This window comes from Peromyscus maniculatus, chromosome 4 (genome assembly GCF_049852395.1).
Source record: "Peromyscus maniculatus bairdii isolate BWxNUB_F1_BW_parent chromosome 4, HU_Pman_BW_mat_3.1, whole genome shotgun sequence".
Lineage (NCBI taxonomy): Eukaryota > Metazoa > Chordata > Mammalia > Rodentia > Cricetidae > Peromyscus > Peromyscus maniculatus.
Window position 1 is genome coordinate 37843094 of NC_134855.1, and position 23656 is coordinate 37866749.

A 23656-nucleotide genomic window follows, 5' to 3' on the forward strand; every position below is an offset into this window, starting at 1 on the left:
GCTATATTTAAAGACTGACTAATACGAAGCTTCTTCCCATCCTTTGGCTCTGCTCCCTCTGATGGGTCCTTCCTTCCAATACTCAGTGCCAATAAAAATCCCCATGAAAATCTCTTTAGCTTTGGATAGTCTGGTTTGTATCATGTGCCCATTGTATAAGTGACAGCATTTTCCCCTGGTAAAGATGATGCTTACACTGCCTACATCACATGGAGTCTCAGGAATCTGAGACCTTAGGTTAAAAAAAAAACAACTGGAAAAGTACTTTACCTTTGAGGTAACAACTTCTAATACTAGAAGAGGATTAAAGAAGCCACATTAAGCCTACAAAAGGTGGTAACTGTTTCTAACAAGATTTTAACTGAACTTACGAAAGAAAAAAACTGGGCAGGTCTGGTAGTGTACTCTTCTAATTCCAGCACTTGGAAGATAAGAGACAGGAAGAGAGTTCAAGGTCAACCTCCACTACACAGCAGGTTTCAAGGCCAGCCTGGATTATATAAGAACCCACTTCACCGAGGTAGTGGCACACGCCTTTAATCCCAGCACTCAGGAGGCAGAGGCAGGCAGATCTCTGTGAGTTCAAGGCCAGCCTGGGCTACCGAGTGAGTTCCAGGAAAGGCGCAAAGCTACACAGAGAAACTCTGTCTTGAAAAACCAAAAAAAAAAAAAAAAAAAAAAAAAAAGAACCCCCTTCAAAATACCAACAACATAGGGACTGAGGACGTTAGCTCAGTCCGCAAAGTGCTTGCATGGAGACCTGAACTAGATTCTGTGCACCTTGGTCAAAAGCTAGGTGTGGTGCTGTGTGCCTGAAAGTGCAGTGCTGGGAAGGAAGAGAAAGGAAGAGTCCAGCAGGTTTGCTGGTCAACCAGCATAGCCAATTTAGCAAGCCCCAGATCCTAGTGAGATACCCTGCCTCAAAGACAAAGTAGATAGACAGTCCCTGAGGAATGTCAGTTGAAGTGACCTCCAGCTTTCACTTGTAAGCTTCACACACATATGCACTTGCACATGTACATGCACACGAGCACACACACACTCTTTAAAGATATCAGAAAGCATCCAAAAGCAGAAAAAAGCCAAAGGAGAGTCTGTGAAAATGATAACAACAAGGGCTAAGAAGTGTGCATTGGTGGTTCCCTATCCACTTATGCTGCATCAATCTCCCAGCTGCCACAGAAAACAGTGGAACTAAACAATGGCAAGTCTAGCTACATGAGGTACAGAGGGCAGAATTCAGAGCTAAATGAACATCTGGAAATCTGAAGGGGTGAAATCCAAGTGGTGAGTAACTACAAACAGAACAAAAACCCAACCCAATTCAGAATGTACAGTACCCAAATGCCTAGCTGTGAGTACTCTACTGAATAAAAGATGAGCTGGCAAAGGACACACAGGAATCAATTCTTAAAAGGCAAAGCCATGTCCAGCAGATCTGTTGAGTTGGATATTGCTTTGTTGTACATACTTTGGAGCCTGAAGAGTCTAGTCTGACATGTCATACTACAGAGTCCAATGAAGACTGAGCAGCTAAACTGAGGGGGTAAACAAAGAGGCTAGAAAACCACAAGCAGGAGACTCGTGTCTGCTTAAAACAGTTTGCTGACCCAAGGATTTTCAAATGCACAGAGAAATGGGGAGCCTGTCTACAAATGCAATCAACACACAGTGATCAGAAGAATATGATAGCATCAATGAATATTCTGATCACAGTAAAACCAAAGTGGGTAACAATTTTTAAAATGCACGTTTTAATTGCTCACTTCTATAAAACCTGCTAGTCAAAGAGGGATAATCAAAAGAAAATACATTTTTAATGGAATAAGACAATCAATATTTTAAAATGCACAGGTTGCAGCTATGGCCATACTATAAAAGAAAATGCATAGCATTAAATACATATTTAAAAGGACAAAGGTCCCAAATAAATGATCAATATTTTATTTTAAAAAGCAGGAAAAAGACAGTTGGTGGTGGTACATGAATTTAATCTCAGCACTTTGGGAGGCAGAAGCAGGTGCATCTCCTGAGTTCTAGGACAGCCTGGTCTATAGAGTTCCAGGACAGACAGGGCTACACAGAGAAACCCTGTCTCAGAATGAATAGATAGACAGACAGACAGACAGACAACAGACAGAGAGATGGATAAATGGAACAACAACAACAAAAGAAACAGGAAAAAAGAAAAGGAAATCTTACTAATAAAAAAAAAGACAAATAATAAAGATACGGCATAAATCATTGAGACAGAAACAAGGGCTTAAGAAAATTCAATCAGACTCATACTTGATTCTTTAAGATCAATGAAATCAGTAAACCTCTACAAAATGAGAAAAAGTCACACATTATAAATATTAACAATTAAAGAGAATGCTCTTTTGGGCTCACAAATTAAACAATAGATAAAATCCTTTAAAGACACCAATCAAATCTCACTGAAATAAAAAGATAACCTGGGGTGTTTGCATATTTGGTACGAGGTATCAAAACCAGGGTATCTTGAATGTAGGAAAGTGACCAACCAATGAGCTCATCCATCCTCCAGCTGTACCTGTTCTTCAAAGGTAAAGCTATGACTTAATATTGTGTAACAACCAAAGTTTAAACAAAGACACACACACACACACACACACACACACACACACACCAGTCTCAAGGCTTAGATGACTTCATTGCTAAATTGTGTCAAACATTTAGAAAAGTAAAAACAATTATATACTCTTCCAAAACACAGTAGGACTGGGGACTATCCCAAATAATTTCCAACAGAGAATGATAGGAAAAGAAAAATGGAGCAATTATCCTGTTAAGCATTCATGTAGGTTGCCTAATAGAATTTCAACAAATCACGCCAACGATGGTTTAGAAGACCAATACAGCATGATTAATTGGAATTGGTCCCTCAATGCTATAATGGTTTACCATATAAAAAATTAGTCAATTACTTCACCTTATTAGCAAGTTAAAAATCAAGGCTATGTCAGCATCCTGCTAGACACAATCACATGACAAAATCAATACTAAATTAAATAAAAAATATTCAACAGTCAATGATGTCTGTTATTATCAGTTCTATTCAATAGTTCATAAAACAAAACAGCAAAAGTTTATAAAGCAAAGAAAGAAACAAAAATTACACAGATTGGAAAAAAGATAGCCCCTACCACAATGAGTAAAATATCTGGATAAATGTATTATGAAAGAAAGTATATGAATGACAAGTAAGTACATGCAAATTTGCTTAATACCACCAGTCTTCAGAGAAATACATATTAAAGACAACACCAAGTAGCCAGCTCTGAAATCATAACATACAAGTAACATTCCATGGACTGAGCAGTGAGTGTGTGTGTGTATACATATATACATATATATATATGAATATTATATGTATAAAAAATAGAGACCATGAATTTGAGACCAAGCAAGGTGTAAGGTGATGCTTCAGAAGGGCTGGAGGGAAGAAAGGGAAAGGAAAACAATATACTTACATTTAATTTCAAAAAGTAAAAAAGTTAAAAACTAAAACCAAAGCTATATAGGTGCTATAATATACCAGCTGTGTTGGTTCAAATGTTCTTTAATGACACACTCAGTATAGGAACTACTTGTTCCTATTATCTTGTACATGTTGCTTTTAGAGAATTAAAGAATAAATGTTAGACAGTTTAGAAAAACACTTGCCAAATTTCACCAAACTAAGCATATATTTAGAATATTCTCTAGCAATTCCACTCCTAGGTATTTACCCAAGAGAAATAAAGACGTGTGTAAACACAAGGGTTTGTAACTTGAACCCTCATAATTGCCTCAAGTGGAAACATTGCAATGTCTATCTTCAGGGGAATGATCACACAAATTCTGGCACAGTTATAAAACAAAACAGAATTAGTAAGATAAAAGAATGAGCTACTATATAAACAATGATACAACTAGTTAAAAAGAATTATGAAAGACAAGTCACAAAAGCACACATGAATTAATTTGCATAAAAGTCCCCAAACAGTAAAAAGTGGCAGAAAGCAGGGCAGTGACTGCCAGGGTGGAGATAAAAGAGGAAACCTTGAAGGAGTGGATATAACCTGGGGCTACGTGAGGACACATAGGTTTTCCTGTTATGCATATTTACACTTTCATCATGAATTTCAAGGGATAACCTAAATTTGTCTGCTTAACATATTCCAGAGTTAATAGACTATATGGCCTCAGAATTCTGGAGTTTTTTCACTACAGTGAGTAAACTCCAATACAGAGCAAGAGTTTACTTTCCCAAATGCCCAAATCAAATCAAAACAGTCTAAAGTCCTTATAGGCTCTTTAAACAGATTAATTCTTTAAAGTTTTGTGCAGTGTGTTTTGGTCATATCAACTTCCCTTCCAGCAATTCTTCCCAGAGCCACCCCAATTCCCTACCCATCACATAGTTTGGAAAAACAACTATAAGCAAATGTTGAAGTTATTACTAAGGAAAACCCAAAAGTGAGAAGTTTTGTCTATTACCTTCACTGCTTTATGAGGGGAATGAATTACAAATGACTGAGCAAGAAGTGGAGAGAGCACATGGGATGAACCACAACGCCACAGGAGGGAGGTCCTGGTACCACTTACTTTAGTGACAGGAGGCCAGAAAGAAGGTACCAGCGGCAGCTTTATTTTCAAAGCAGGACCATTGGGACTGATATGTGAGAGTGAAAGAAAAAAATTATGGTTGAAGTCACTGGACTTCTGAACAGTAGCTCTAATATTTAAATGAATGGGGATGAGTATAAGTGAAACTGATTTTATCAGAAAAGGCAAATTTTTGGTTGGGGTTTGTTCAGTTTGTTATGGTAGAGATGTCTATAAAACATTTATACAAAATGTGTATAATCAGGATCTGAGAAAGTTCAGTTCTCATTCAGGTACATTTAAACAAAGAGCCAAGAGCTAAAAGACCTCAGAACCAAGACCTAGGAAAGTTCACCTTTATGAGTGAAGCAAAAGGAAGAAACTAAACAAAAATCAAAGTCAACCAAAAAATGAATAAAAAATCGAAGAAGCAGGAGCTAGAGAAATAACAGAAAAACTGAGAGTGGGATCACGGAACCTAGTAGGCAAGATTGGTCAGCTGTCAGCTGTTGGTGACGGGGATATGAGGAAGAAGGCTCTGCTGTGAGCTGGAATGTGCACAAAAGGAGGAAACCGAAAGCACACGGTGCTATCTCTGAGAAAGCAGGGTTGCAAACACTTGAGCAGAAAACAGAACAGGAGTCGGAAGAGTGTTTGGTAAAGGAAGGCTTTGGAATGTCCTCCTTCTTGAAGACAGGTGACAAAGGAGCACCTTCTCACACTCACCAACACGGTCCAAGACATAAAAATGAATGATACTATATCCCAAGAATGAAACATTTGAAAAGTCCTTCATAATCTTTACCAAGGGAACGATAAATATTTGCATTTCATTTAAGAGTTAAAAGCTGTATTTCTTTCAGCATTGACTGTACTTCATTATTTTATTACACAAGGTATATAAGGGAAGTTAGTAAGGATACATAAGGTGACTTCTCTTCCCTGTCTTCTCCTTTGGCCTTCCCTCCTCTTCTCTTCCTTCTCACCTTTACAGATTTCAGTACTGGGGTTGAACTCAAAGAGTTTTCTAAGCACACACTCTACCGATGAAATATGTTATTAGCCCTTTTTAATTTTGACAGCTGCAGGTTGTCTGAGCTGTCTTCCTTGAACTTACTATATATCACAGGCAGGCCTCTACTTTGTCATCGTTCTGTCTCAAACCCCAGGCCTATTCCATTAATTAATTAATTAATTAATTGATCATGACTTAGGAGGGGCTGGAGGGAGGGTTGGAGTCCACTAGAGTGATGGTAAAATGGCACAACAGTGAAGCCAGCAGTCGTGAGCGTGGTTTGAATTGAACCAGAGGAAACTTCCTTAAAAGGTCATTTAGGCGGCAATATTCTGAAGTCAGTCATGGAAACCAGGAGTCAGTTATTCTATACTTTTCTAAGTCCCTGATTAGATTAATTACATTTCATTCTACTTAAAATACTTTTAATGATTTATATTATCTTTAACTGATTTGACACATATTATAACCAACAAGCAAAAATTCCAAAATTCAGTGGCTAAATTCAGTCTGTCACACTGGCCTGATATCTAACAATCATGTACTTGTCTAAGTAGTAGAAATGAGAATGTTGGTGTTCCCTTAAAATTTGTATGTTAGAACTGCAATGAGACAGTATTGTGAGGTAGGGCCTTTGGGAACTAAGTTGGGAGAGCTGTTATCCTTACCAATAGACTAGTGTCTTATAAAAAGATGTTAAAGGAATTATATTCTGTAGCTATTGCCCCCACCCCCAACTCACACATTCCCTCCTATGGGGAGGATAGACACTCATGGGACTCAAGAAGCAAAGGAAATTTACAGGGCTCAGAGGTCTCCTAAAACTTACAGGATTCATAAAATTCCTCTGGAAGATAATAAAAGCAGTAATAATTCTTCCAGAGAATGGACTCTCTGATATGCAGAGCTACCCACAAGTTGTGCACAGAGCTGCAGGGATGCAGCTTTCAAGAATTATCATCCATGCTAGCGTGGGACTTTGATGATGCAACTGCTGTTGAGTCACCCATGCTTCTATAATAAGCACTTCACCCACACTCCTTCTAGTAACCCAATTATGATCCATTAGGCTAGAGTTGGGTCAACTGTTTCTTTTGGTCTGCTGTTGCTGCCCTATCTGTAGTGAATAGATGTTGGCTTATTTCTCCCCAGGAAAAGTCACACATTGCTGCCTTCTTACTTTTCCATTTTTGCAGTGATTTCTTGAGGGGGTGAATCTTATTACACTGAAAAAGCTATACAACAAACTGTCTTGTTCCCTTTTCTACCATGTGAGTGAGGACAAAGAAGACAACACAATCTATAAGGAAAAAGGCTTTCAATGCTGTGGGTTGGATATGGTTTGTCCCCTAAAATGTCATGTGTTGGAAGTTCAGACTTTAGTATGTTGAAAGGAGGTAGATCTTTAAGATGTAGAGGCTAATGGAAAACTACTCAGTCAGAGGGTCCCAACAGAGGTGATTAATGTAGTTCTCAGAACAGATTAGTTCTCACAGACAGTAGATGGTTGTAAAGCAATGCCACGCTATGTGTTTGGTCCCTTTTCCAAACAACTATTTCTCTTTCAAAATCTCTGCCACATCTGTTGTAAGCCAGGGATCATTCACTAGATATTACACATAATGTTTAGACTTTTTGATCATTAGAATGAAATGCCACCTACGTCTCTTTTCACATAAAGTATTTGATAAGTACTGAGCCAGGATTCTGTGACACTAACACGAAACAGGTGCGAGACACTTACCGGACACTGAGTCGGGTGGCGCCTTCATCTTAGACTTCCCAGCTTCCAGAACTGTGAATAATAAATTTTTAATGCTTATAAATTATCAACTCTGTGGTACTTTGTTACAGTAGCCAGATTAGACTAAGCCCAGAGGTTAGTAAAATCTTAAATATATAAATGTTTAACTTTAGATGCAAAGCAGGATTTCTTCAGTAAGAAACAAACGCAACCAGAAATAAAACCATTGAAGTTGGTTCCATCAAAGGTGGAAGTTAAAATTAAAAGATCATATACAACAAACAAATATATACACACATCGGACTGTGAAAAGTTGTCTCCACACACATAACTGAAAAGCATCTCATATATAAGATGATTCATAAATATTTAGGGAGATATGTGACTTGTTAGAAATATGAAACAAAGCCCTAAACAAGCATTTAAAAAAGAAGAAGGAGGAGGAGGAGGAGGAGGAGGAGGAGGGGGGGGGGAAGGGGAAGAAGGGAAAAGGGAAGAAGGGGAAGAAGGGGGAGGGAGAGGGGGAGGGGAGGGGGAGGGAGAGGGGGAGGGGGAGGAGGAGGAGGAGAAAAAGAAGAAGAAGAAGAAGAAGAAGAAGAAGAAGAAGAAGAAGAAGAAGAAGAAGAAGAAGAAGAAGAAGAAGAAGAAGAAGAAGAAGAAGAAACCCAGAAAGCTAAAAAACCTGACAAGAAGCTAAAAAGACACCTCGATGAAACATGACTTCACTGACCAGAAGTACCTCACAGTCTGACTGGTGTCATAAGAATTATCTGGCAGAAAAAAAATGAGACTATAGGTATCAAAAGTACATGCTTGTATGTATCAATATCTATATTTAATGATGCCCTTAATGGCAGTATTTACAAATGATAAAAAATGGAAATATTTTTAAAAATTCTACCAACAGCAACATGAACATATAAATACACATGCTGGAGGATGTCTTTCTGTATGTTGTGAATATATGTTGTTCCCATTGGTTAATAAATAAGCTGCTTTGGCCGATGGCAAGGCCACTTAGAGGCAGGCGGGAAATCCACGGAGAGTCAGGAAAAAGAAAGGCAGAGTGGAGAAGACGCCAGACTGCCATCCTAGGAGCAACATGTAATGGGATGCAGGGAAAGCCATGGAACACGTGGAGATACATAGATTAATAGTGATGGGTTGAGTTACACTATAAGAGCTAACTAGCAAGAGGCCTGCCATAGGCCATACAGTTGATAACTAATATTAAAGTTTCTGAATGATTATTTTATAAGCAGCTGCAGGACCTCAGTGCTGGCCAGGACCAGAGGAACCTTCCGGCTACATACATGTACCACTTGGGTATAACAAACAAAAAGATAACCTAGTCCTGTATCCTTACAAACACATTCCCTCTTTACATTTCTCATTCCATCACCCTTTAGTAGACACACCACATCATGTCAAGACTTCTCTTTCTCTATATGCCTCCTTGCACAAATGCAGTCTTTATATCCCATGTGAATCTATTTCCAAATGTCTCTGGAACCTTCATCATTTTTCATATGGATAAACATATATAAACAAGAATATAAATGCAAGGCCCTCTTTGCCTCTAGTGGCATTCTTCTTACAAACTAATGCTACTGATAGAAATGCTGTCTGGGAGCACTGCCACCATACCAAACCATTCTTATTAGACAGAGTGTAAGAAAAGATAATGGTCACCATTTACTAGGCACCAACTACATGTCAGTCGTTACCTCATTTATCATAATACTGAAAGCAGCTGTTACTCCTGCCTTACAAATGAGGCAACTGAACCTTAAGAAAAGGTAATGCATAGAGCTAATAGGTGGACAAGCCAAGGTTTGATCTCACAGTGTCCTTGCTTTTAATCATTACATTATTCTGCACAGATTCTTACGCATGTCAGATTTAGTTCTAAGTGTTCTGTCATGGCCTACTCCCCAGCTTGGGCTCCTACTTGTCTGTCTCCTCTACAAAGCCACAGCACATACAACCAAGCCAGCTTTCCTCCCTTCCTAATAGAAGCCCCATTTTAGTCAAGGCCACAATATGGTCTGTTAATACCCAGACTTGCTGTCCTTCCTTAAAGCCAAGACTATCACTCACACAATTCTGATGAAAGAGATTAAGTGGAAATCTCTAGGTGGGGCTTCTGGGAAAAGCATCCATTCTATTGGCACACAACCCTGGCTGACCTCATTCCCCAGGCCTCCTCTGAAGAGGTGTTCTAGAAGGAACATCCCTCATGAAGTTGTGAGGTACACATGTGAGAATAAAGCCTCACAATTCAGGAGACAGATTTAAAACCAGGAGGAGCCTCAGGAGCCGACAACACTCCCAGCACCCATCTGTGAGCAGCATGTTTCCCATGCTTTCCTGTCGTAGTTAATCATTGCTGTACCTAACAGCACGAGACTTAATCACCTTGCAATTTCCTCAGTGTACACTGACCTGGCACACATTTGCAGAGAACAGTGATATGATATAAATATTAATCTTAAAGATAGGCATGCCTACTGGAGCCTTACCCACAGCAGGCTTAATTTATAAGTTTTCCAGATTCTGCCTGTGATGTAGGATTTGTTTGAAGGAATCTACCTCCAACATGGACACCCCCCATCCCCCCCACCACCCCCCACACACAACAAAAAGCAGCAGACTATTGTACAAATTAACTATCATTTAAATTTCTTAAAGTTCTGTCTATGTATTAGGTCAAACAGCCAAAATCTCAAACAAATGGACAGTGTAAGGCTGATTTATTCAATTATGTTAAATGTCACTCCCTTAGCTTTTACTTGGAGCCAGCATGTAGGAAGGTAACTGATTGTCGGTGAGCCTGGCTATGGTGTACATCAACTGCTGTTCTATATAAAGGCTCCAATGACATGTACCCGCCTGGCTCAAGGCAGAGAAAAGGGAGTTTGGCTTTCTTTTTCTTCCTGATGAACAAATATCCTTATAGGCACTAGGATAAGTGAGCTGAGTACTCCTGTTGGCTTTGCCTCTTGCTCGGTACACTTTTTGTTCCATATGGGTAGCTTTGTTAGATGTGATGGCTCATGCCAGGAATCTTAGCACTTACACCAAGACAAAGGAGTCCAGGCTAAATCATTAACATCATTAGACACTGTTTAAAAAAAAAAAAATCTGTGATTTCTTCGGGGAAGAGCTTTCCATTTTTCAGAGCCTATCTTCTAATACATTAGTTAACTGTATTTACTTAATGCACACAATTGATGTAATACATTTGGTGAGCACTGTCCCAAAATTATTTTCTTAGAAACAGGTGGTTTATTTTTTTGTTTAGTATCATTCCTTACGGGAAAAGAAATATTACTCTTTTACAAAAACAATAAAACCCATATGTTGATAGCCCTAATTGTTCTTACTGCAATGACACTGGTTTTGAATCTCAAACATGGCAATAAAACTAAAGGTATGTTCTGGGGATCACCGTTCCATGGGTCCTAAACGTCCCTGAATGTCACTGGTGCAGATGCCAAGAAGGCAAGGCCTTGGCACTCTTGAACAGGACTACTTTTCAGGACGGTTCTTAAATAAGCAACTTTAGGTGATTTAAAAACAAAACAAAAAAAGCGCATATCCTTAAGTAGTGGGCCTATTTTTTCTCTGATAAAAGTGGTGTTCTCAAGTACGGTGTTCTGAGCTGTCTCAGAAACCCACTGCATCATCAATCCACAATGCAGTGGTGGACTTAAGACAGAGGGAAGTGTGGAGAACCAGGAATAAGTAGTGCATGCCCAGAGTGAAGTCCAGACAAAGCAGAAAGACTACACATTTAACCCAGAGATTATGCAACAGGCCAGAGTGCAGAGTAACAAATACAAAACCCTGAAAGCGCTCTAAAGTCGGGTTGGAAAGGATATTCACCACATGGGTTGATTGTAGAACTGAGTGAAGCAGCTCCCGAGGAAAGGCTGCTTTTGGAAACTGCTGAAGCCACAGAAGGAGCAGAAGATGCCGTTGGTGTAGCGGAGGAGGCTGGTGAGGATGGCAGCCGTTCTCCAGAGTCCATATCTACAACAGAAGGAAACGCTGTGTTAGGCAGAATTACTCCAAAGTATTAGACAGGTCTGCGCATCTTCGTTATTTTTTTAAAGGTATAAGGTGAGATATGGACAAAATACCCCTGTAGCTTAAAAATAGAGTATCCCTGCCCAAACTCATATTAAGGCTTGAGTCCTCCTTTCTCCTGGGACTGGGCAGGAGTGAGTGGACTCTCACTCTTCGAGAAACATATCTACATTTAGTGAAGTGGGTAGTTGTACAGGGAGGACACCTTACATGGTTAGCTGCTCAGATTTTCTATTGCTCAGGGTTCAGAACTCTCTACTTCATAAATCATTCAATACTAGGTATTGTTGTAATAACAGAAGGTGAGGTAAGATGAACATTTATGGAACGAGTTTAATTTGATTTTTGAGACAGGGCTGTGCTCAAGCTCAAATATTCCCCCACCTCAGTCCCGGGCTGGGACTACAGCCTTGTGTCCCTGCAACTCAGCTTGAAACAAATTGAACATTAGGTGCATCATATTCGCTAATGAATCACACAGGTTGTGTATCTAAAAATAGCCTAATTTTATGCAACCGTGTATGTCATCAGCTTGGGAAAAATAAATTTTATATTCTTATTCTTCTCAAAGTTCTTCATCACATCTCAACTGCAAACAAATTCTGCATTATCATGAAGCAGCAGTTCTTAAATTGGGTGTCACAGGTCAGATTTCCTGTACATCAGACACTAGCAAAATTACAGTTATGAAGTAGCAAAGAAATAATTTTACGGGTGGGGTCACCACGACATGAGGAACTGGTATTAAAGGGCCGCAGCATTAGGAAGGTTGAGAACAACTGTTGTAAAGAATAAAAGCAATACAGTAGGCTGCAGCAAAAAGCTACTTGGGAGGCTGAGGGGAAGGTTCACTAGTTAAAGGCAAAACTGAACAACACAGGGAAATGCCTTTTAAAAGGGAAGGAGGGAGGAGGAGGAGATAGGAAGGAGGGAGACAGCAAGAACAGAAAGGAAACACCAATGTGAACAAAGAGTATCCTCATCTTCTAAATACAGATGGACATATCCTTGTATTGTCTCAGGTGACCAGGATGACTCAGTCATTTCCAGTGACAGAGAGGGAGAGAGAGAGAGAGAGAGAGAGAGAGAGAGAGAGAGAGAGAGAGAGAGAGAGAGAGAGAGAAAGACAGACAGAGACCTGTTTAAAGTTTTATCAGAACCAAGTTTCCACTCTGATTTCAAAAAAGCTTTATAATGACAAATCACCGAGCATCCTTATTAAAGTACTATAGGTTCAGTCTTACATAGGTTTCATTTTCACTGTAATGGTGATATTCAAATTTGAGGACCTACCAGACTATGGTCACTTTAATGCATATATTCATTTCACAATTAAGCAAAGAAATCATGATGTTAATGCTTTAAAAAGTACATCTACAGGAAGAAAAAAAGATAGTGCTCATCTATGAGTGAATTTACAATTAGTCACATGTAAGCTCTCACAATTTCAATAATCTTGTTACAAAAAGGTATCTGTATAATATTCCATAGTGAATTCACACAGACACATATTTCCTTTGAAAAACTGTTCAGTTACACCTTAAAACTTAGACTTAAAACAATGCAAAGTTGAAGTGTGGATACGGAAAGTACATACATTTTTTTCCTGATAGAAGGAATCATACAGGATACTCTGAGCATTGTGAGTGAGACCGCTTCCAAACGCTTCCTAAGAAATTCAACAGCCACCCTTAATTTCCCAGGACTGCTGTCAATCACCTCCTTAGCTGACAGTACTATAAGTATGCTCATGTATGATAGAATCTTTGTCTCTATCAGTCTTTGTCTAGGGAAAGACTGAGTGGTCACTGGTGGCTAAAAAGACTAATTTCTATGGGCTGCTTTGGGTCAGGCACAGAAACAAATGACCTCTAAAACATATGCCCAAGGCCTATTCTGGCACATTCTTCATAAACGATTTTCATGAATTCTCATTTAAAAATAGAAAGACAAACATGAGCTGTTTACCTAGAACGACTTCTTACTAATGAAACAGCTTACTCTGGACCAGTGAGATATTTGATGGCAACTGTTATCTGTGTGTACAACTGTACCTTGGAGTTTCTTGGCTGGGATATTGAGAAAGTCACATAAATATCTGAATTGCTTTCTAACAAATAATGTGAAGATATAGTTGAGATCAAAGGAGAAAATACACATAAAGTGCTGAGGGTCTAGCATTCAATCACAGACAGCGTCTACTTTTTTTTCTTTTTTGTTTTTCAGATAAGGTCTCACAGTGGACACCATGCTGACCTTAACTCATGGCAATCTTCCTGCCTCAGCCTTCCAAGGGCTAAGGACTATGGTTGTGACCACCGTGCCCAGCCTTACTTGAATTAATAAGTATTTGTTTATCTGATTGCCAGAGGATATAGGTGGTAGTAAAAGAACCAAAGGGATATTTACGTTATTTGTGTTAAAATGCATATTAGTATTTATAGGTTCCATAAGTCCTTGTCATGGTATCATGTTGATTACCAGATAGAGCCTGTGTTACTCAGGGGATAGCCAGCTTCTTTCCATGGCTGTCCTAACAACAGAGGGGCCTGCTGTACTTTTCTGTGATAACTTCACTTTTCCTTCAGCTCATAACTATCTTTGTATATGGTCTTCTACTATAAAACTTTTCAAATATGTTATAATACAAATTCAGATGATAAAATAGTCTGTTATGTTAGTCACTATTCAAATATAGTATTTAAGAATCAAATTAACTCATTCAAATAATTTAATAGGATAAAATCATTTAGATGTCTAAGAACAACCTACTTTCATCCCAAGGACAGGGCCTCTATGTGATAGCCGCGCTCCTGTAACCGCCTTTCATTCTGACTATGTGCTTTAAGAATATTCTTTTCCTTGGGATCCAAATAATCACCAGCCAATAGATTGCTTGTGTCTTAAAAACTAGCCCATAAGATTAAAATGAACACACTATAATAACATGATTTCCCTCCCACAGCATATTCTCCTATGGTAGACTATAAAAATATAGGCAGATCTTTTCATTTGAGGCAATCCATAAAATTGTATCATTTCTAAGGTACATCTTAAGACTCTACTTAGAAATTTAACCAGTTCTAGGTCCAGTGATGTGTGTCTATCACCTGCCAGAAGGCTGCACTCCAAAGGTTAAGACCCAGAAGTTCAGGTACAGCTTAGGTAACATACCAAGATGGAAGGATGAATGGAAGGGAGGGAAGGAGTAAGTTAGAATAAAAATGACTATAACTGAAAACTTAACACATAATGCTAGAGTATAAAATTGGGGGCTGGAGAGATGGGCAGTAGGTAAGTGTACTTACTGCTCTTCTGGGAACCTGAGCTTAGTTCCCAGCACTCTTCTTTGAAGGTATAACTCTAAACAACTATAATAACATATATAGTATATAATAATAGTACAATGATTCAAACTGATTTTATAAGCTAAAGCCAGTGCAAATAAATGGAAAAAATTATAGTCAACATATTCTATTAGCATACCTCTAAGAGTCTAATATTTAAAAATTTTTCCAAATTGTATAAAACTGTAATAAATGACATGCAGTCAGCATTTGTCATGATACTCATAAGGGAAAAGATAAATTTGCTTCATTTTAATAAAATGACCTTTATTTGTAACAATCTTGAGGACAAGCTAAAATCAGAATTTGTGAAAACAAAAGACCACAAAAAGCATTTTCTGCTTGATGATTTTATGTATGTACACAAAAAGAAAAAGAAATCAATGGTTAGGTACTCTTGTTCAAACTCATGTACATCAAGTATTCTTTTGTGTAACCACAGGATTAATGAATGCTGACATCTGGTAGTCATAAACTGAACAAGTGCACTAGGGAAGGGAGACATGTGGACTAAAAGTATCATGCTATCAGCTATCTTCCTTATTTCATGTGCACCCATATTTTACAACTAAAAATGTAGCTGTATGGTCTGAGGATGTAACTCAGAGCATGTGGGAGGCCCTGGGTCTCATCTCCTCACTGGGGGTATGAGAAGCTTCTCATAAAGCCAGTTGTTAAGGCAAGGACCCACAAACTTAGCTTTGGGAGGGAGTCACTTGATCCCACGTGTCACAGACTCGCGTGGGCAGTACTGGTTAGACATCCATCTATAAAGGAACAGGCTTTGATGGTTCTCTAAGGAAACGCTTATTAAACAGTGAAAACTGTGCTAAATACCCCAAGAGTTCTCTGTGGGAATCCAAAGTACAGAAGAAGATTCAGTGAGTCCTTCCTTTTTTATATATAATGCCAATTAGGAAGAACACCAGGAGCCAGACAGTACACTGCTTCTTTTACCTTAGTAGATCCACTAAGAGTAGAGAGCTACAAGTTCACTATTTTTGGGAGGTTCTGACAAATGCTTTTATTCCAACATTTCTCCTACAGCCAGCAAGGCAGCTCAGCAAGTGAAGACACTTGCCACACAAGCCTGGGATCCCTGGAACCTACATAAGGTAGAAGAGGAGAACTGACTCCCCAACATTGTCCTTTGAACTCCATTATATTTGTGCTGTGGTGTACACACACACAATAATAATAAAATTGTAAAATCACTAAAGCAATTAAACAGTTGGATGTATAAAATTCTAAGATATCAGGTAGCAGACAGAAACAATGGCTAAACAGCAAACAAAAATGTTTCTATCAAGAGTCTTGAAAAACCAAAAGCAAAGCAAAACAAAACATTTACCTACAGTTTTAAAATATTATTATTTCAAGTAATTAGGTAGTCTGTTATGATTTCAAATACAAATATATGAAATAATCAAAAAATAATCAAATAATCAAAAAAATAATATGAAATAATTGTTACTTCACACTTTCAATTCTGACCATAAGCAGATGACAGCCTGAACAGAAGTCACTCGGTGATCAGGCGCTCTGTGCTCAGCCTGATTGGGACAGTCTTGGATTCCCCTAAATATTAGCTTCTGTGCCTGAAAACTGAAGTAAACTACCCCTCAAGTCCAAATGAGTTTTACAAGCTTGGTAGTTCAAAAAAGCCCTCTCCTAAACAACAAAATTCCCAAACCAGGAGTGTCAGCCCACTCCTTTCATCCCATACTTGGGAGGCTGAGGCAGAAGGACAGCCTCAGATGTGAGGCCAGCCTGGGCCACAGAGCCAACTCCAGGTCAGCTTGGGTTAGAGTAAGATCGATTGACCGATCTATCTATCTATCTATCTATCTATCTATCTATCTATCTATCTATCTATCTATCTATCTATCTATCTATCAATCATCTATCTTTCTTTTTATCTATATTTCTCTTTTTTTCTGTCTCCCTCTGTCTCCCTGTCTGTCTCCCTCTGTCTCCCTGTCTGTCTGTCTGTCTGTCTGTCTGTCTGTCTGTCTGTCTGTCTCTCTCTCTCTCTCTCTCTCTCTCTCTCTGTGTGTGTGTGTGTGTGTGTGTGTGTGTGTGTGTGTGTATGAGCATGTGTCTAGACCGGCGGGCCAGTGAGCTCTGAGAATCTGTCTTTGTCCCTTGTCCCCTGACCCCAGCCGCACTCTGCAGTCCCAAACACACGTTACCAGGAGCAGCACTTGAGCAGATGCTGGGCACCCACGCAGCGGTCCTCACGTGTGCACGGTAAGCAGTTCTGTCAGCAGAGCTCTCCGTGGCCCTGTGTTGCTTTTTTTCCCCTATTTTCCAATGCACACCATGCTAAATTACAGGTTCTATAATCTAAATTTTTAAAAAATTTACTCTAGAGACCTCAAGAGACCTGAACATGAGAAAATAATCCAAAAGCAAAGCACTGATTTTTATACTGCTCAGTAAATAATCTATTCAGGGAGTATCCTTTTCTATCCAAAAGATTAAGTATTACTTTGAAATGAAATGTTTGTAGGGAAGACATTATCATAGACATAAAAAACAGATATAAGGGGATATTAACAGAGGATGTGAACAAGACTTAATATCTGTAGATCAACTAAACCATAGGTATAATCTATGGCTTTAAATATTGACTAAGCTTAGAGATTTCTAAGGACATGAAAGATGAAGACCAACAATGTCTGATTACCTAACCCAAACACAAGACACTCCAAAGAACAAACAGGAGACCGGAAGCTTTGTCAGCTAAGGAAGACGCTTAGCACTCTCACAGGAACAGTGAGGAACCTCTGGAAAACAGCAGCACCCAAGGCAGGGGAGAGATGAAGAACATGTCAAACACAAGTTGCAAAAAAGCCGTTGATACAAGTTGGCACAAATCTGAATGGATTTTAAGGTGGTTTGCAAACATAAACCAGATGAAACTTTTTACGCAATCCTGAAACTCATCCCACATATAAGCCATGACTCCGATATCCCTATAGAGGGATGACACGAACATGTCCATTCCTCTGTCCTATCAGACTCAATTCATCTCAATTTTTCTTCTACTATGAATTTGAAATTTATCCATTTTTCTCCATCACCATAGCGACCACACTGATCTATGTCACTCAGAGCAAAGCCCCGGCCAAGAACAGTCTACCGTCAGAGTCTGCTTTTGTCTGTTTAGGGTCGGACTTCCTTTACTAGTGGTGACTGCTTCTGCATAGCCACAACGTAGCTGCGATAAACTATGAGAGCCATAAAGCTTAGAGTATTATCTGACCCTGATGAGAACGCTGGTCAGTCCCTCCTCTACTCTGGCTGCTGGCAAAATCCCTAACTCTATTTACAAATGCCTTCATGTTCCTTACTAAAAACCCATTCTTCATAGAGCAGCCACTGTTAAAAACATGTACATAAATTAATGACTGACACTTTGCACCTTAAGTCCTATAATACTGCAGTTACATGTAAGACAGAAATTAAAATCACTAACAAGATCCACAAAGCCACTCCATTTGCATCTGTAGCATTACAGACAGACAGACAGACAGACAGACAGACAGACAGACAGACAGACGAGGCTTGTTTATTAACTCGACATTCTGGCCAAGCAAGCCTGGGTATACCATGTAATAGAGCTACAGATATAATTGTCATGGTAAAGGCTATGGTAGCTTTCTTGAACAATCTTCCTAATGAGCTGTAAAAACAAATGAAAAGTTTACTTTATTTTGCAGTTTGGGGCATATAACCCAGGGTCTCATGCATAGTAAACCACACTTAGAAGCCATACAAAGCCGGGTCTGGGCTACACAGCAAAACTATGTCAACAACAAAAGGGGCAGGGCGTGGGCTACGTAGCTCAGTGTAGAGAACGAGCTGCCATGGACAGTGCCTAGGTCTTATTATTTTGATTTCATTTGTGTTAGGACACAATTAGAACGCCACATTCATTCTGGACACTGGTTTGTTTTTTTGTTTGTTTTTTTTTGTTTGTTTGTTTTTTGTTTTTTCAAGACAGGATTTCTCTGTATAGTCCTGGCTGTCCAGGAACTCACTTTGTAGCCCAGGCTGGCCTTGAACTCCCAGAGATCTGCCTGCCTCTGCCTCCCAGTGCTGGGATTAAAGGCACACACCACCACTGCCCGGCCTGTTTTGTTTTGTTTTGAAGCATATAAAACAGGAAGCCGTGGATCAGTCCCTATAAATAATTAACATGTGACAGAATGTCAGTTGAATAAATGGATAAGCAGGGTGGGAGGGTGGGAGGGTGTTTCAGTCACAGAGCTTAGCTTAGCTTGTACAAAACTCTGGGTTCATTTCCAAGGACCTAAATAAGTAAAAAGAAAAACCAAAAACCATATAAAAGTCTCTGATATGGCCTTTTTTTCTAAAATACTTATAATGGTCCATTAAAAAAAATAAAAAACAAAAAAAAAACCTAACCATTGAAAAACAGAACCTAAGCCGGGCGGTGGTGGCGCACGCCTTTAATCCCAGCACTAGAGAGGCAGAGCCAGGCGGATCTGTGAGTTTGAGGCCAGCCTGGTAAACAGAATGAGTTGCAGGACAGACTCCAAAGCTACAGAGAAATCCTGTCTCGAAAAACCAAAAAAAAAAAAAAAAAAAAAAAAAAAAGGAACCTAACCAACGGGGTGTTGTGGATGTTGTGGTACACACCTTTGATCCCAGCACTCAAGAGGCAGAGGTACACAGATCTCTGTGAATTAGAGGCCAGTCTGGTCTACAGAGTAAATTCCAGGACAGCGAGGATTACATAGTTGAACCTTGTCTCAAAAAACATAAATAAATAGATAGATAGATAAGTAGATAAATAAATAAATAAATAGGAGAAGCAGCTGCTAACAAATCATGAAAATATTAGAAATATTTCTGAAAGCAATAAACAATGATTGGCTAATAAACTTAAATATTTAAACTTCTAGCAATCTTATTTTCTAATGATGTAATGTGAAATAGAAAAGAAACGTAAATAACATGTAGAATGATCTAGTTTTAAAAAGTAAATATATTTAGTTATGTGATGACATATAAAAATATTTGTGATATATGTATGTATATATGAACAGAGTAAAAAAACTTTGAGAGGCATTCTGCAAAATGGTAACAGTTGTTTCTGAGGGTGGTAAGATTATGTGTGTGTTCCATTCCTTCTTATACTTTCAATCTATTCCAATTTTTATACTAAAAACTATCACTTGAGGATTGGAGACAATAACTTTTTGTATCTTAAGGGAAAAAAGTAATGTTGTTTTTAATTTGGCACAGGAAAGCATCTTGTAATAATGACCAGATAAAATGTGTTCCCACAGTAGCTTTAGAAGGACAGCACAATCACATGTCCAACACTGCTTCCCTGGTTGGCCAGCGCTGAGCACTCGGTGCACTCTCTCAGAACAGTCCAGAAGAAGGAAGTAAATGATCTGCTCTACAGCTTTCTTTTCAGTCACTATTAACAAAGAGAATCATAAAATGCAAAGGACAATAAACAAGTTTTCACTAAAGAACCAGATGTTTTTTATTTTTTTGTTTGTTTGTTGTTTTGTTTTTGTTTTTTTAGACAGGGTTTCTCTGGCCCTGGCTGTCTTGGAACTCACTCTGTAGACCAGGCTGGCCTAGACTTCAGAGATCCGCCTGCCTCTGCCCCCTGAGTGCTGGAATTAAAGGTATGCGCCACCACCACCTGGCAAGAACCAGATGTATTTTGAAAAGCAATCCATTAGTGCAGTTGGCCGGCAATATTACTCTTTATCACAGTATCATAGCAAGACCGGGTCATTGAGCCAATTCCTTCCAGCTTTTATCTATGCTTTCCCCTAGTAATGAACGGGTATACCACAGATTCTTGATTCTCAATACATAATATGAATTATCATGAACAAATTAAAAGTGACATAGATAAGACAGACACACACAGATACATACACACATGTAACATATGCACTTGCACACACACACAGACTCACTGGGTTAAACAGCATAAATGAAGTTGAGGGGCATCAGTAGATATCCAATATTAGTAAATGAGAGAATAAAGATTTATAGACAACCAATACTTACAGACATATGGGTGACTAAACAAATTCTGACATTGACAGTGAAAGAATCGTGGGAGCAGAGGACAGAGGGTCCAGTGCTGAGAAAGTGGAAGACACAAGGCTGGATACTTTACATTTCTGGTTAAACACAAACAAACCTGAAGATACAAGAAGCCGAGAAAACTTCAGACTGAATGAACTCAAAGAAGGTCGAACTCTGGATAGAAATAAAGAATGTTCAACTAAATAGACCTCTTTCACCAACTGGAGTCATTTACCATTCAAGAAAAGAGGTTCTCCTTTAGGGGAAAGAACCAGGGAAATACCCGTTTGCTTGTGTTCCAATTAAACTCGATCATTTTTTTCCTTACTTTCTTTTTAGTGCATACCAGAGAGTGATCCTTAACTTTTCCCTAAATTTCAGAGATGCTAGGGTTTGAAATATAGAAAAATCCATGTTTTAATTCTTCTTGTGATTAAATTTACTTATACCAAAGATGTATACCTAGAAAAAGTGGACCAAAACAGATAAAACTATAAATATGAAATGTGTAAGGTAATCAAATCTCTCCCTTGTCATATTTTTAAATTTAGGATAGTATAAGTAGTCAGATTATTTCACATGAAAGTTTATACTACAGTAGTCCAAAAATAGCAATGGAATCCATCCATATACTAAAATTTACTAATATGGATGCAACTCATCTGGCCCTAACCAAATCTTAACAAAACAGAAATCTCTAATATTGTAGTCATCGATTGCTGGAGATAGCCACTGTTAATATCATATTTTATTCCTCCCATTGGTTTGGTTTTGTTTCATTTGTTTTGCTTTGTTTTGGTTTTGCCTGACTGGTCATCTCAATCCTCCTTTTCTCCTCCTCAACTAGTCTTTGGGAAAAAACAAATCACTCTTTTGGAAGGAACAGCGCATCATTGCTCCTCCCCTTACTAAGAAAAGAACCACGGACTTCGCAGGCCGGGGCTCTTGCACTGCCCTGGCAGAGCTGCTGCCCTTCCCTTTCCTTCCCTTTCCTTCCCTTCCCCAGTGCTGGGTATTAAGGCTGGTGCCATGTGCATGCTAGACTCACTAAGCTATACCCTCAGCCTAAAACTTCACTTTCCCCGATCATACTGAAATCATAGCCAGAATCTCCTACTCGCTTCATTCACCCACGTCCCAAAACTTTCTCCTACTTCCATTTACATGGTCTCTAGTGTTCTCTACCCTGCCTCACAGCCACATAATCTGACTACCCAGAGAAAAGTCGTTGTGCCCACATCCTTAGTGACAACTAAAACTGGAACAAGTCACAGTTCCCCAACAGTCACTGCATTTACCATATTTTACTCTGATCACAACTATGAACTTGAATAACTATGCCTAACAATCTGGAAGCTTACCTGAGTAGAAGCCAAATTGGTAATGTGCCTTAGTTAGGGTTTCTATTGTTATGATAACACACCATGGCTAAAACCAACTTGGGGAGTAACGCTTTTATTTCGTCTTACACTTATAGATAATAGTCTATAACTGAGGGATGTCAGAGCATGAACTCAAGCTCCTTCCACTGAGTCTCCCCAATATGATGGACGCTTCTCCTGTTCCTTTCTCCTCTCTCTCCCTCTCCCTCTCCCCCCCCTTCTCTCTGTTTGTTGAGACTGTTTCTCTGTGTAGCCCTGGCTGTCCTCAAACTAAGAGATCCACCTGCCTCTCTCTCCCAAGTTCTGGGATTAAATGCATCCTCACCACCAGGTTCTCAATGCATTTTATCATTGCAACAACAACAAAAAGTAGCTAAGAGCTTCTGCTATTATCAGGGTGTAAAATTCTGACATGGGAACGGGAATTCTCTTAAATCCATGCTAGAATGACCACATTCTTTACATAGAAAATAGTTCAATAAAAGTAACTATGTCGTTTTTAATAACATCATAACAACACTTTCAATTCAAGCTCCTAACTACAAACTTTTATCAATTTTTATATCTACAGTCCTCATTTTTAATTTGCCAAAAACCTCAGTTTACACAACAAAAATATAAGTTCTTGACACTTTTAGAATTCAATCCATAACAGGGTATGATGGCACACACCTTTAATGCCAGCAATCTGGAGGCAAGGCAGATGAATCTCTGTGAGTTCGAGGCCAGCCTGGTCTACAAAGTGAATTCCAGGACAGCCAGGGCTACACAGAGAAACCCTGTCTTGAAAACCCAACCAAAGAGCCCGAGCAAAGGAAAAAGCATTCCATCCATAGGCACTCGTTTGATTATGGTCCACTATGCACGCACCAGCTTCAGAACAACACTGGCTACACTGACACAATGGACGTGGTTCTTGGATCCTCAGAATAGATTCTAGTGGGACACAAAATCAAACTGAAGTACCCAGAAATTACTTGAAATAATCTCCACTGTGCTATTCCTTCAACCACATGTAAAAACAGGCCCCTCATTACAATTTACTGCAGTATTTAAGGATAGAACTCCACTAGACAGCAAGAATTTTTAGGAACACAAAATCAGTGTACCAAAAGTAACATACAATGCTGGGATTCAACTCAGCTGGTAGAGTAGTTGCCTAGCACACACAAATTCCTGGATTTGACCCCTTCCATATAAAGCAGGTGCCATGGCTGACACCTACAATCCCAGGGAGAGGCAAGAGGATCCGAATTTCAAAATTCCTTTCAGTGTACAGTAAGTTCAATGCCAGTCTGTGTAGCCCAACACTCTACCTTCTCAGGAAACAAAATAACACAACAACAACAACAAAACCCAAGTAATATGTGTACCC

General features: G+C 39.1%; 1 protein-coding gene across 50 annotated transcripts in view; it reads right to left on the reverse strand.

Annotated features, from left to right (window-relative positions):
- Baz2b (bromodomain adjacent to zinc finger domain 2B) overlaps nt 1-23656 on the reverse strand; it is a 325808-nt gene that overhangs the window by 101262 nt on the left and 200890 nt on the right. For 49 of the 50 annotated variants that reach the window (XM_076568555.1, XM_076568531.1, XM_076568557.1 and 46 more), the window contains 2 exons: nt 11259-11405; nt 7371-7421 (listed from right to left, as the gene is read on the reverse strand). In XM_076568555.1, the coding sequence (XP_076424670.1) occupies nt 7371-7421; nt 11259-11403 (196 nt within the window). In that variant the 5' untranslated portion in view covers nt 11404-11405. The remainder of the gene's footprint in view (nt 1-7370; nt 7422-11258; nt 11406-23656) is intronic. The other variant, XM_042275340.2, reaches the window with a different exon arrangement.